General features: G+C 34.5%; 2 protein-coding genes across 2 annotated transcripts in view; both read left to right on the top strand.

Annotated features, from left to right (window-relative positions):
* The window catches only part of LOC143226993 (ubiquitin carboxyl-terminal hydrolase 43-like), a 33,325-nt gene extending 26,232 nt beyond the window's left edge, over positions 1-7,093 (top strand). Inside the window, exons 8-9 of the mRNA XM_076458541.1 lie at positions 3,343-3,462; positions 7,037-7,093. Of these exons, the coding sequence (XP_076314656.1) occupies positions 3,343-3,462; positions 7,037-7,093 (177 nt within the window). The remainder of the gene's footprint in view (positions 1-3,342; positions 3,463-7,036) is intronic.
* On the top strand, positions 7,067-13,611 carry LOC143224756 (ubiquitin carboxyl-terminal hydrolase 43-like). Its single transcript, XM_076453027.1, has 3 exons — positions 7,067-7,276; positions 9,833-10,111; positions 12,010-13,611. The coding sequence occupies exons 1-2, from the start codon at positions 7,096-7,098 to the stop codon at positions 10,003-10,005; spliced, it is 354 nt and encodes a 117-aa protein (XP_076309142.1). The 5' UTR covers positions 7,067-7,095; the 3' UTR covers positions 10,006-10,111; positions 12,010-13,611.
* Positions 13,612-15,660: the final 2,049 nt, after the last annotated feature.

Raw genomic sequence — 15,660 nt, 5'->3', positions numbered from 1 at the left:
CAAAATCGTGAAAAACATTGGTTTATGTAATAAGCCATAGCTCTGAGACTTAATATGATACAAAGCTGAATTTTGTTTTCAAACTTCCTATAACATATCAGTTGATAAATCAGCAATTGTTGTAATTAAAAGTCTGTTAGATCTCCTGTAAACAAATGTAGTTGCATGCAACTTTGTATGATTTAGCTAAAAATAGCCCTACTTCAGGCCACAGTTTGACCATGTCACCAGTTATTCAGCCTTTTCAGATTTTACCATATATTCTTAAATCTCTGAATATGATCTACAAGAAAAATCAGGATGGTGTTCAACCTACTTTTTGAGTTATAAATTTTTAAAATATTCTCTGACCATACGTTGTTTACTTGACACAAAACACTTCAGGTGTGTTACTGTGTACAAATATATCCATACAATTTTAAAATAATTTATGAATCCAATTTTTCCACATACCATTCATGATTGTACATGCATGCCACATATTTCCCTGGGTGATAATTGTCATTGTTATCATTAGACCATATTTGAGCTGCTGTAGCATCACTTTCACTGTTACTACCAACAGGATGATGTAAGAAAAAAGTCACTGGTCATACAGTATATGATAATTATTAAATAAGTATTGCAGATGTATTGTTTATCTGAAGTTAAACTAATATCAGCTTGCTGAGGAATAAACAAATACTTTTGGTAATTTTCCCCATCGAGCATTATTGCATTTATATATTCAGTTGAAGTGAAAGTTTTTACTAAAAGTGATTTGTGTGTGAAACATTAGTTGAGTAATACTGAATCAATCAATAGAACCGTGGTTTCCTACACTGACTGTAGAAATAAGATCTCAACATTCACAAACAACCTTTTTTTTTTTTTTGCAAGTATGTAATTCAAATAAATCAATTATTTTATTTAGGTTGCCTGTTAATATATTATATTTCACAACCTTGATGTTTTTGAAAATCATGTTCAGAGATGTAAGAATATATTGTAAAGGCTGATTGGAATATTTCAGTTGGATTCATAAATTATTTTAAAATTGTATGGATATATTTGTACACAGTAACACACCTGAAGTGTTTTGTGTCAAGTAAACAATGCACGGTCAGAGAATATTTTAAAAATTTATAACTCAAAAAGTAGGTTGAAAACCATCCTGATTTTATTTGTAGATCATATTCAGAGATGTAAGAATATATGGTAAAAATCTGAAAAGGTTGAATAACTGGTGACATGGTCAAACTGTGGCCTGAAGTAGGGCTATTTTTAGCTAAATCATACAAAGTTGCATGCAACTACATATTTTTACAGGAGATCTAATAGACTTTTAATTACAACAATTGCTGATTTATCAACTGATAAGTTATTGGAAATTTGAAAACAAAATTCAGCTTTGTATCATATTAAGTCTTAGAGTTATGGCTTATTAAATAAACCAATGTTTTTTATGATTTTGGGTTTTCAGGTGATTTTACTGCCTCACTATGAAAATCCTAAGAGAGATAAACTTGGTTTGAGATACTTTTTGAATCCTGTGATATTAATTCAGTCAGTGTAGCAAATTTCAGCCTTCTACCACCATTACTCTTGCAGCTTTAAGCAGCCAAAGTTGCCCGAAAATGAATTCGCCAAAAAAAAAAACTTTAATTTTACAGGGCTGTAAATCAGAAAGTGTTAGAGATATTGATCTAATATTTGACAATTTTTCATTATATGAGTAGATGAGCACATGTGAATTTTTTCAAGGCATTCTGAGGGCGTCACCTGGAAAATTTTCCAAAATCTGGATGATTTGTCATGGAATGACCCGTATACAGATATGCTGTTTCTCTGTTACTTTTACAATGTGTATTTATGGTGTAGAAGTTGGTATAGGATTTTGATACAAGATGTATTTTTCCAAGTGTTAAAGGGAGTGTTGGCTGCAACATTTAGACTGTGAAAAATTGAGAAATTGTTCCTTTTTATAGATTTATGGATGTTTAGATTTTCCACAGTAATAAGCAAAGTTTGTTGACCTAATGAGAGAAAACAATTCTAAAAAAATTGAAATTGGTCGGGCTGCATATCTATCTGTTTATTTTTTGACAATTGGGCTTGGCAGGGCTTGAAAGTTGGTGCATGTGATTCACAGTTTGCATGCAATCGCTGAGCGTGCTTGCCCTTTTAGCTGTAAGGGCATTATAAAGTGTAGATCATTCCAACCAATTGTTAATAAAAGAGTCGCTGACAGTGGGTGATGTAGTCTATCACTTCATAACGTGGGAAACGGTTTGTGCAGGTAGCCCTTGAGTAGCTTTGTGTGAAATTAAACAAATTTAAAACTTCTTTCAATTTTTCTAGTGACGTGAAACATTTGTGAATGAAAACTGCTGATACTAAAAGTTTGTATAATTAACTGTTTTTAAACTATAAGGTTTGCATGTTCTGCTGGAAATATTTTCATGTTTCCTAATAATTATTGTCATATCTTGTAAAACTTCAGGTTTCTTCACTTTGAGGATAATAATATGGTTTGAATTAGTTTCAGCCAAAGCAACACGAGTGTTACTGGATGTTATTGTAATCCGATTGGTAAATCATGGAGTTTGGCTGGATGCTGGTAGCATTCGAGCTTTAAAAGTTAAAAGAAAAGCTTTATTTTGGTCATACAGTTCGTACTTTGGTACACTCAGAATCTTTTAAATATTTGCAAATGTATACCAACATTTAAAGATATACGTATGTAGAAATACACGAAAGTAAAAATAGAAATTAGGCATAAGAAATGTTGGTTTGTGATTATTACTTGTGTTATTAAATAATAATTAGATATCACATATAACTGATATATGATTTTATCTAGAATAATATCTTTCTAACTTATGCACAAAATGGCATGTGGATCAGTGATGTGCTGGTTACTGGAATCTCTAATAACCAAAAAAAATGTTAAAAGAAACGTATCATCAGTGACGGTTAATTACTGCTGGAATTTTCTGTGTTCTATGTAGAAGTAAAAGTGAATTCACCCAGTTTACCATTTCACGCCACTTCTTTACCCTGAGCATTATGACAGAAAACAATATTCTTAACATAATTCAATACATGGACCTTGCTGATAGGGAATAGCATAAGTAAGGGTTGGTTACTTGTTGTGTTTCAACTTTGTATTCTAAGTGTGTATCTTAATTGGTAACATGAGGCTTTTACCATATTTGTTGGAATTAGCAATCAATGTATTTGAAAGAAAATTAAAAACAAAATTGGTGCATGTTTCAGAAGCTCACTAGGTTCTGTTTTAATTTTACTTATAATCTCAGGTTTTGTCTCTGTGTGTGATTAAATCCATTTTTGTTTTATAAGCTTGGAGAGGACAATGCCTGGATGTGTCCTTCATGCCGCCAACATCAACTAGGGGTTAAACAACTCAGTTTGTGGTCCTGTCCTGATTATTTTATTATTCATCTGAAACGGTTCAGACAGGTAATTATTCATGACTTACATTTTATATCATCTTGAATCATTAATACATTGTTCTAGTCTTATAAAATATTGTATGTTGTAGTGTTTCTAATGATACAGTAGAAAATGTAAGACATACATTTATAAGAAGTAATGGGTACACCAGTACAAAGAAACATTATGTACATTTGTGTCATATATTTATTCAATTACAATGTCTTCTGATGGGTTAGTAGTAAATGTGGACATCTGTTATGTTCTTTCACGATGACGAGAAACCCACTTGAAGTAAAAATGTGAAGTAACAAAGGTAACACTGTAGAAATGATTCATTCTAACATACAGCAGAGTTTCCCATTATCATTGATTCATCTAAAACAACAAAACTGCATCAGAACAGATTTTACTTAACTTTGTCACCACAATTTGATTTTACGTGTTCAAGTAGTGATATAACTGATATTAACTTTGTAATTAGTCCAGCAAGTCAGGAATATCCAATGCTCAGACAGAATTTCTAGGGAAAAGTGGAACCAAAATTTAAATCGACAAGAGTCACCTTTGTTATACAGATACAGGGTGTTTCTGGAACAAACCTCAGAGACTAAATTGAAACTACAATAACAAAATCAGTAAACTGTGAAAATTTCAGTTAAAAAAACGAGCAGGAAAACACTCCAAAAAATACTTTGATTTACAAATCTTTGGCAAAGCATAGATTTGTGGTCAGTGTACCAAGACTGGAAATCTGTAAGTTCATGATTCATCTCATGCTGCATCAACAATGTGCTTCTCAGTTTGTCTGTGAATACTCTCTGAAAGTGATTGTCAAATCTCACTATTTGGTAGTGGTCTGGGTGTTGATTAGCTGTCTTCCCTCTAGTCTTCTCAGTTTAATAGTAGAATGGCTCTTTATTTATCCTTTCTTAGGAATTTTGAAACAGGATAAACAAGTCAGTTTTGCGAGTGGGACAAAAAGCTCTGATACAATTAAAAGTTTATATTTAAATTTTATAATGATGGAATATCAGGAAGATAAGAACTATTACTACAGTAAGCATCTTTGAATAGGATGATGCTACAATCATAATTAACACCTTTGGTTGGATGAGGCTTCAGCTACAGTTACCATTTTTGGTAGGATGAAGTGGTTACTTAGATAATTATGTGAATAATTTTGTCAGTAATTGTGTTCATAATTGCTGATATAAAAGTGGGTAGACTAGAATAATGGTGACATATTCAGTCGTTTGGGGAGGAATTAATGAGGTTTACACAGAAGAGGGTTTCATCCAATTACTGATCCCCATGTGTTATTTCCTTGGGTTGCTGAGGGTACATTTCAGGTTTGTTGAGAATTAGTCCAGCAGCTAATTGGTTATAAACAGACAGGCACATGTTTGTCAGGTAATATTCACTGGTTATAAACAGAGAGAGACACGCTTGCCAGGTAACGTTCACTGGTTATAAACAGACAGACACACGTTTGTGTCAGGTAATGTTCACTGGTTATAAACAGACAGACACACAATTGTCTGATAACATTGTAAATGACTTGGTGAACATACTAACTTCACTGAAATTACTTTTGTATCAGAAACATTGTTATGTAATTGCTACTGCTAGTCTAATCAGTAATCTCACCATAATTGCTGAAATTAGCAAAATAAATGGTGCACCTGGTGTCAGGTACCTTTGCTGGCAGAATGTGAAAAAAGGTTATTAGACTAGCAGTAGCAAGGAGGAAAAATTGAATTATAATAAGCTGTAAAAATGAGAAAACAAAGAAAGTTGGGGGTAGTAAAAATTCCTCTCCAGTTTACTCAAGAACCCCTGAAAGTATTGCAGTGATCAAATCTTGGGAAGTTAAAGTTTTTTTGCAAACAGACAAATGGACAGACACAAGTCTAAGGTATTTTTGCAAACAGACAAATGGACAGACACAAGCCTAAGATATTTTTACAAACAGACAAACGGACAGACACAAGCCTAAGGTATTTTTACAAACAGACAAACGGACAGACACAAGCCTAAGGTATTTTTGCAAACAGACAAATGGACAGACACAAGCCTAAGATATTTTTACAAACAGACAAACGGACAGACACAAGTCTAAGATATTTTTACAAACAGACAAACGGACAGACACAAGTCTAAGATATTTTTACAAACAGACAGACACAAGCCTAAGGTATTTTTCCAAACAGACAAATGGACAGACACAAGCCTAAGATATTTTTACAAACAGACAAACGGACAGACACAAGCCTAAGGTATTTTTACAAACAGACAAATGGACAGACACAAGTCTAAGATATTTTTACAAACAGACAAACGGACAGACACAAGTCTAAGATATTTTTACAAACAGACAAACGGACAGACACAAGCCTAAGATATTTTTACAAACAGACAAACGGACAGACACAAGTCTAAGATATTTTTACAAACAGACAAACAGACAGACACAAGTCTGAGATATTTTTACAAACAGACAACGGACAGACACAAGTCTGAGATATTTTTACAAACAGACAAACGGACAGACACAAGCCTAAGATATTTTTACAAACAGACAAACAGACAGACACAAGTCTGAGATATTTTTGCAAACAGACAAACGGACAGACACAAGCCTAAGATATTTTTACAAACAGACAAACAGACAGACACAAGCCTAAGGTATTTTTCCAAACAGACAAATGGACAGACACAAGCCTAAGATATTTTTACAAACAGACAAACGGACAGACACAAGCCTAAGGTATTTTTACAAACAGACAAATGGACAGACACAAGTCTAAGATATTTTTACAAACAGACAAACGGACAGACACAAGTCTAAGATATTTTACAAACAGACAAACGGACAGACACAAGCCTAAGATATTTTTACAAACAGACAAACGGACAGACACAAGTCTAAGATATTTTTACAAACAGACAAACAGACAGACACAAGCCTAAGGTATTTTTCCAAACAGACAAATGGACAGACACAAGTCTAAGATATTTTTACAAACAGACAAACGGACAGACACAAGTCTAAGATATTTTTACAAACAGACAAACGGACAGACACAAGCCTAAGATATTTTTGCAAACAGACAAACGGACAGACACAAGTCTAAGATATTTTTACAAACAGACAAACAGACAGACACAAGTCTGAGATATTTTTACAAACAGACAACGGACAGACACAAGTCTGAGATATTTTTACAAACAGACAAACGGACAGACACAAGCCTAAGATATTTTTGCAAACAGACAAACGGACAGACACAAGCCTAAGATATTTTTGCAAACAGACAAACGGACAGACACAAGCCTAAAATATTTTACAAACAGACAGACACAAGCCTAAGATATTTTTACAAACAGACAAACAGACAGACACAAGCCTAAAATATTTTTACAAACAGACAGACACGAGCCTAAGATATTTTTGCAAACAGACACAAGCCTAAGATTTTTTTTGCAGACAGACAAACGGATAGACACAAGTCTAGTTTATAGTATATGTTAGCCATTTCAGCTTTGCACTTCTCATCCAATAGTTTTTCTTTTAAGTTTATATAAAATCTTGTTCCAGTCCTCCAGTCAACGCACTAAGTTAAAAGCCTTGTGGAATTTCCTGTTTTGGGACTAGACATGGCTCCATATGTTGCTCAAAGGAACCCCATCCTAGTCAACAGTCATCCCAATGGAATGTGGACTTGGTCACCATGGAAACGTCCTAGGACGCAGAACTTCACTTGTCCCGAAGAAAATGTGTACGACTTATATGCAGTTTGTAATCATCATGGAAACATGCAAGCAGGACACTATACAGGTAAACTTAATAGTGAAGTTTTGTAAATTATGAATCTAAATTTTGTGTTTCCAGCCATTGAAAATACAAATTCAAATGGAACTGATAATTAATTGTTTTTATTTCTTAAATGTGAATTAAAAAACAAACAACAACAACTTATTTTGTGTACTTAAACTGTTATCTGTGTGATGTAACCAAAATCATGGTGTAAAACTGTTGTTGTAAAGTGGTACATGTTTAATGGTGAACAGTGTTCTATGTTTACAGGCTTTGTAGAAATCCTGTTGTTGTAAAGTGGTACATGTTTAATAGTGAACAGTGTTCTATGTTTACAGGCTTTGTAGAAATCCTGTTGTTTTGTAAGTGGTACATGTTTAATAGTGAACAGTGTTCTATGTTTACAGGCTTTGTAGAAATCCTGTTGTTGTAAAGTGGTACATGTTTACTAGTGAACAGTGTTCTATGTTTACAGGCTACTGTAGCAATCCTGTTGTTGTAAAGTAGTATACATTCAATGATGACAGTGTTCTATGTTTACAGGCTACTGTAGAAATCCTGTTGTTGTAAAGTAGTATACATTCAATGATGACAGTGTTCTATGTTTACAGGCTACTGTAGAAATCCTGTGGATGGAAAGAGGTATACATTCAATGATGACAGTGTTCTATGTTTACAGGCTACTGTAGAAATCCTGTTGTTGTAAAGTAGTATACATTCAATGATAACAGTGTTCTATGTTTACAGGCTACTGTAGAAATCCTGTGGATGGAAAGAGGTATACATTCAATGATAACAGTGTTCTATGTTTACAGGCTACTGTAGAAATCCTGTGGATGTAAAGTGGTATACATTCAATAATGACAGTGTTCTATGTTTACAGGCTTTGTAGAAATCTTGTTGTTGTAAAGTGGTATACATTCAATGATGACAGTGTTCTATGTTTACAGGCTACTGTAGAAATCCTGTTGTTGTAAAGTAGTATACATTCAATGATGACAGTGTTCTATGTTTACAGGCTACTGTAGAAACCTGTTGTTGTAAAGTGGTATACATTCAATAATTACAGTGTTCTATGTTTACAGGTTACTGTAGAAATCCTGTTGTTGTAAAGTAGTATGCATTCAATGATGACAGTGTTCTATGTTTACAGGCTACTGTAGAAATCCTGTTGTTGTAAAGTAGTATACATTCAATGATGACAGTGTTCTATGTTTACAGGCTACTGTAGAAATCCTGTTGTTGTAAAGTGGTATACATTCAATGATGACAGTGTTCTATGTTTACAGGCTACTGTAGAAATCCTGTGGATGTAAAGTAGTATACATTAATGATGACAGTGTTCTATGTTTACAGGCTACTGTAGAAACCTGTTGTTGTAAAGTAGTATACATTCCAATGATGACAGTGTTCTATGTTTACAGGCTACTGTAGAACCTGTTGTTGTAAAGTGGTATACATCCAATAATGACAGTATTCTATGTTTACAGGCTACTGTAGAAATCCTGTTGTTGTAAAGTGGTATACATTCAATAATTACAGTGTTCTATGTTTACAGGTTACTGTAGAAATCCTGTTGTTGTAAAGTAGTATACATTCAATGATGACAGTGTTCTATGTTTACAGGCTACTGTAGAAACCTGTTGTTGTAAAGTAGTATACATTCAATGATGACAGTGTTCTATGTTTACAGGCTACTGTAGAAATCCTGTTGTTGTAAAGTGGTATACATTCAATAATTACAGTGTTCTATGTTTACAGGTTACTGTAGAAATCCTGTGGATGTAAAGTAGTATACATTCAATGATGACAGTGTTCTATGTTTACAGGCTACTGTAGAAATCCTGTTGTTGTAAAGTAGTATACATTCAATGATGACAGTGTTCTATGTTTACAGGCTACTGTAGAAATCCTGTTGTTGTAAAGTGGTATACATTCAATAATGACAGTATTCTATGTTTACAGGCTACTGTAGAAATCCTGTTGTTGTAAAGTGGTATACATTCAATAATTACAGTGTTCTATGTTTACAGGTTACTGTAGAAATCCTGTTGTTGTAAAGTAGTATACATTCAATGATGACAGTGTTCTATGTTTACAGGCTACTGTAGAAATCCTGTTGTTGTAAAGTAGTATACATTCAATGATGACAGTGTTCTATGTTTACAGGCTACTGTAGAAATCCTGTTGTTGTAAAGTGGTATACATTCAATAATTACAGTGTTCTATGTTTACAGGTTACTGTAGAAATCCTGTGGATGGAAAGTAGTATACATTCAATGATGACAGTGTTCTATGTTTACAGGCTACTGTAGAAATCCTGTTGTTGTAAAGTGGTATACATTCAATGATGACAGTGTTCTATGTTTACAGGCTACTGTAGAAATCCTGTGGATGGAAAGTGGTATACATTCAATGATGACAGTGTTCTATGTTTACAGGCTACTGTAGAAATCCTGTTGTTGTAAAGTAGTATACATTCAATGATGACAGTGTTCTATGTTTACAGGCTACTGTAGAAATCCTGTGGATGTAAAGTGGTATACATTCAATGATGACAGTGTTCTATGTTTACAGGCTACTGTAGAAATCCTGTGGATGGAAAGTGGTATATGTTTGATGATACTAAAGTGGTTGGTATCCAGGAATGTGACATAGTGACTGCTGATGCGTACATTGTTTTCTACCAACGGTCAAGTTTATCATCTTCATCATGTGCATCTTCATCTACCTCTGGCTACAGCAGCTAATCAACAGCATCCTTAATGAACACAGATCACTGGGCCTATCGGATGCCTCCTTTCCACTACCATCCACCAAAGAACAGTAAAAGTCAAGATAACCTTTTTGATGTAGGTCAGTATGATTATAGGGATATACATTTATATTACAGGTTAAACCATGATCATTAGCATTACTGTGTTCAGGAAAATACTTGTTATAATATTTTAATGTTATTTCGTATGGTGAAGGACATCAATATGTGAAAGTTTAGTCATGAAGAATGTCTTGTTATATAAAATGTAATTAATATTGAGAATGTGAAAGATACTATACCTCTTTCTTCTGAAGCCTATCAGTGCTAGCATTAATAAACATAATTAGGAAATTTTTATTTGACACGAAGGAACAGGTTTCAGTTGTTATGAGGGTGATTTTAGAAGTGATGTCATTGTTAACTCTTAATGTTATCTTTCTTATGTAGAAATGAAAGGTTTTCAAATTTATTGTTGTATACTTAGTGGTTACAGGAGTATTGCTTCAAAGATCATAAAGAAACATTGAAATATGGCGAGAGAATTATATGTGGTTGTTTATTTTCACAAAGAGCAGAAGAACGTATAATTATTGTTCTTTTCACATTGTTTACCTGCCATTGTTATTTTTACTATATTATTCATCTTGTCAACAGTGTAAAGGCATTGTTACATCTAAGTACTGGCTTTTTTAGTTAATGAGTGTGTAGGAAATTCTTATCTGCATATTTAAGTTTACTCAGTTCTATCGTGAGAAATCCTTGACAGGGTTTGTCTATTGATCAAATGTGAATTTTTCTAGGCTTTGTTTCTAGGCAAGTAGAGCAAATAATCGTACTACATTAGTTTGAACTCAGACAAAAGTTTTTGACGTTATTACTCTGCATTATTAAACATTGTAAAGTGATATAATAATTGATAAATGTTAAAAGAACAAAAATATAAAGAAGAGTTGGACATAATGTTTCTGTTCAGTCAGTAATACTAAGTTTTGTTTTACTGAATTGTTAGGAATTATTTGGAAAATAATCAGTTTTATTGTATTGGCCCTGGGATTTAAAAAAAGATTAGTATTACAATGTATTGTGTATAATTTGTATTGCTTAAGGGCCAATAACACAAGGAGGCTTAGCGTGTTTTGATGAATATTATAGACAGGTAACTGTCAGAGGAAGGCTCTAGCATTAAGTTGATAATATATGAAATGTCAATGTTTTATTAGTATGTAGGGTTAACGTAAACTAGTCTTGAAGCTCTAAATGCCTCTTGGGATTTATTCTGTGTCATCACAAACAATGTAATGTGTGTTAGGATCTGTAACTGCTTTCATCGGATTAACCTCCTGTACTTTAGTAGCCTAGTGTCTGGTGTTACAGTAGGATTAAGAAAAGTCTTATGTATTTAATTAATGTTAAAGATCTTGCTTTGTATTCTGAGAAACCTTATCTGAGACTGTTTTATTAACTATCCAATGGCAGATAAATGGGGGTTGTATGAGGTTAGGATAGTGACTAGCAATGGGTAAATGAGGGTTGTGTGGGGTTTGTATAGCAGTTATCAGTAGGTTAATGAGGGTTGTACAGGATTTTAATAGTAACTATCAATGGATAAATGAGGGTTGCATGGGATTTTGAGAGTGACTACCATTCAGTTATTGAGGGTTGTGTGGGGTTTGGATAGTGGCTGCAAGTGGGTTAATGAGGGTTATATGGGGTTTGTATAGTAACCATCAAAGGACAAATGAGGGTTGTACAGGATTTAGGTAGTGACTACCAGTTGGTTAATGAGAATTGCATGGGACTTGGGTAGTGATTATTAATGGGTAAATTGAGGGTTGTATAGTAGTTATCAGTGGGTTAATAAGGGTTATGGGATTTCGATAGCAGCTATCAATGAGTAAATGAGGGTTGCATGGGGTTGATCAGTTAAATTCAAGCTAAAGCATCCAGCTCTTTCCAATTGAAAAAAGTGTTTTTTAATGGATGGTTTGTATTTTAGAATCCTCATTTGATACTATAAGCCTTCGACATAAGGGGCCCTTCCAGCGGGGTGAAAAGAAGTTCTCCAGTATGATCCCACTAACGCCACCTAAGAAAGACTTATTAGAGGACAGACATTCAGGTGACAAAGCTCCAAACGAAGAAGTAGGTAAACATGATTTACCCGAGAAGAGTGATATGAGTGCATCTCCTGGCCAAACGGTGTTTCGGGTAACAGCAGTGTGATACAGTTGGAGAGAGGGTGTTGATAACCAGTTTTGTAACATCTTGTTGTGTGCTCACAACTTTCCTGCCATTCTCACAACGCTTGCTGAAAGGTGCTTTGTTGTTGTTGTTATTCTGTATCGTTAATGTTGCTGTAGTGGCGTGCTCATGCCTTCTCTTAATTTTAGTTTTAACTCTTAGTGTGTCAATGTTTTGATAGTAACAGAACTAAACTGCAGGTATTTTTATTTGGGTAGCTTGCTATACCTGGTGGACACTAACATCATTCATTACTTGGCCAGGATGTTGCCAACATGACAAAGTTGCTGATGGCAAAACTTTGTGTATGTGTTCAATTGTGGAAGAATAATAATTAAGCAGGGTGAAAATAAGTAGTGAAGGTTTTGACTTATTTCTTCCACTTAATAATCCTCTATGAACTTTGCTCAATACGTAGCTGTTGTTTGTCCAGAGAGAGAGAGGAAAATGTTTATCACATTGTTTCTCTTGTAGAAGATATTAGAGGTCATCAGAGGTGGTCAGCAGAGGTGGTGGTTTCAATGGTCTTGTATATACCCATCATCAACTATTTACATTTTATCTAGTCACTGAACAAATTCATTTATCTTGTCCTTACTGTTAACTAGTTGTACCATTCTCTGTTACACTTTTTCTTGACCAACATTGAAAATCCTCCACATTCCAAGAAGTGTTACTGTTTATTTCACTTTTGTAGTGTTGCATTTTACAAGAAATAAGAATGTAAGAGTCCATTGTTCTAGGTCATCTGTAACTTTCAGGTGCATAAAAACTTGAACTGAAAAAAACATTGATGGTGTTAATGTTACATATTGGGGAAAAAAAAAACAGTCAGTTGTTTTCTCAAACATGTAAGGGCAGTGTGTTTCTCTAAATGTGAGACATGACAATATTAAACATTCTCTAATATACTAGTCTCAGTGATGCAGTAGTTTCAGTTATTAACACTACAGAATGATAGTGAACAGTGTTCTTAAAAAAATTATTTATATGCACAATTTAACACTATTACTTTTCTTATACCATTATATATATATATATATAAAACAATAATAATTCCAGCAAGACTTTCAGAGATAATTGTTCTCTCTACCTGTAGAAATGTTTCATAGAGAACAGGAACAAAGTGACTTACAACATCTTTTAGTAATTTTTTTTAAGTACTTTGTCTTGATGTTTCTGTTTTGTAAACTTATATTTTGTGTGATCTGATAAGTAGTATAAAAGTACCTTTCTCAGACTGGAATTTATCTTGTAAATATTAAAGAAATGAACTTTGGAGCTTTGGTAGTGTAGTTATTCAAGTTTATCAAAGTGAAATTGTCACCATTTCCTTTAACAAATGATAAATTTTAGATACATCATTAGAATTATTTACATTGTAATATATATATATATATATAAAAGTAAGTTTTATTTTGTAGCTTTGAAACTTGTAACAAAATAAAACTGTAAAATAATGAAATTCAAGTGTTCTATAGATTATAGACATTGGGAATATTTCAGTAGAGCAATAACACTTTAATGTATAGTTCTGTGTTGGATAGTATTGTCCTTTCAGAATTAAAATACATGTGAATGTTTTAACTAAAAACCCATTTGTTTAGTTATTATGAGGAGAACATGACTGGCAAAGTTTAATAAGTGCATTTATTTTTGTATACAATTATGGTACTTAGTAGAACAATGGAAGTAAAACGTGGGATGAATCTTGATGTTTGAGAGAAGTGTGTCTCAAACTCTTTGGTATACTAGGAAGATATTCTTCAAAGTTTTTGGTTTATTGAGAGACTTGTTAAAAGCCCCTTATGTATAAGGACACTGTTGTATATTGTCTGGTATTATAGAAGAGTGTTATTCCGGTCAATTGGGAGACTTGTCCAAACTCCTTGATGAACATGGAGAATGTTATTGACACTCTCTCTGGCAAAAAGTGTTGCTCAAACTGTTTCAAATACTAGAATAGTGTTGTTCAAACCATGTGGTGTACTGGGAGAGTGTTGTTTTACACCTTGTGGTGTACTGGGAGAGTGTTATTCAAACCTTGTGGTGTACTGGGAGAGTGTTGTTCAAACCTTTTGGTGTACTGGGAGAGTGTTGTTCAAACCTTGTGGTGTACTGGGAGAGTGTTGTTCAAACCTTGTGGTGTACTGGGAGAGTGTTGTTCAAACCTTGTGGTGTACTGGGAGAGTGTTGTTCAAATCTTGTGGTGTACTGGGAGAGTGTTGTTCATACCTTGTGGTGTACTAGGAGTGTGAGTTCAAACATTATGGTGTACTGGGAGAATGTTGTTCAAACCTTGTGGTGTACTGGGAGAGTGTTGTTCAAACCTTGTGGTGCACTGGGAGAGTGTTGTTTTACACCTTGTGGTGTACTGGGAGAGTGTTGTTCAAACCTTGTGGTGCACTGGGAGAGTGTTGTTCAAACCTTGTGGTGTACTGGGAGAGTGTTGTTCAAACATTATGGTGCACTGGGAGAGTGTTGTTCAAACCTTGTGGTGTACTGGGAGAGTGTTGTTCAAACATTATGGTGTACTGGGAGAGTGTTGTTCAAACATTATGGTGTACTGGGAGAGTGTTGTTCAAACATTATGGTGTACTGGGAGAGTGTTGTTCAAACATTATGGTGTACTGGGAGAGTGTTGTTCAAACATTATGGTGTACTGGGAGAGTGTTGTTCAAACATTATGGTGTACTGGGAGAGTGTTGTTCAAACATTATGGTGTACTGGGAGAGTTTGTTCAAACATTATGGTGTACTGGGAGAGTGTTGTTCAAACATTATGGTGTACTGGGAGAGTGTTGTTCAAACCTTGTGGTGTACTGGGAGAGTGTTGTTCAAACCTTGTGGTGTACTGGGAGAGTGTTGTTCAAACATTATGGTGTACTGGGAGAGTGTTGTTCATACCTTGTGGTGTACTAGGAGAGTGTTGTTCATACCTTGTGGTGTACTGGGAGAGTGTTGTTCAAACCTTGTGGTGTACTGGGAGAGTGTTGTTCATACCTTGTGGTGTACTGGGAGAGTGTTGTTCAAACCTTGTGGTGTACTAGGAGAGTGTTGTTCATACCTTGTGGTGTACTGGGAGAGTGTTGTTCAAACCTTGTGGTGTACTGGGAGAGTGTTGTTCATACCTTGTGGTGTACTGGGAGAGTGTTGTTCAAACCTTGTGGTGTACTGGGAGAGTGTTGTTCAAACCTTGTGGTGTACTGGGAGAATGTTGTTCAAACCTTGTGGTGTACTGGGAGAGTGTTGTTCAAACCTTGTGGTGTACTGGGAGAGTTTTGTTCAAACCTTGTGGTGTACTGGGAGAGTGTTGTTCAAACCTTGTGGTGTACTGGGAGAGTGTTGTTCAAACATTTTGGTGTACTGGGAGAGTGTTGTTCAAACCTTGTGGTGTAGTGGGAGAG

Source organism: Tachypleus tridentatus, chromosome 9 (assembly GCF_004210375.1).
Source record: "Tachypleus tridentatus isolate NWPU-2018 chromosome 9, ASM421037v1, whole genome shotgun sequence".
Taxonomy (NCBI): Eukaryota; Metazoa; Arthropoda; class Merostomata; order Xiphosura; family Limulidae; genus Tachypleus; species Tachypleus tridentatus.
The sequence above is the reverse complement of the archived record's forward strand: the minus strand, read 5'-3'. Positions and strand labels throughout refer to the sequence as shown.

What these genes read in the sequence shown, in the direction of transcription:
- LOC143224756 (XM_076453027.1), top strand. Translation starts at nt 7,096, where the DNA reads ATGGCTCCATATGTTGCTCAAAGGAACCCCATCCTAGTCAACAGTCAT. An exon ending in GCAAGCAGGACACTATACAG is followed by an intron (nt 7,277 to 9,832) that starts GTAAACTTAATA and finishes CTATGTTTACAG; the next exon opens with GCTACTGTAGAAATCCTGTG.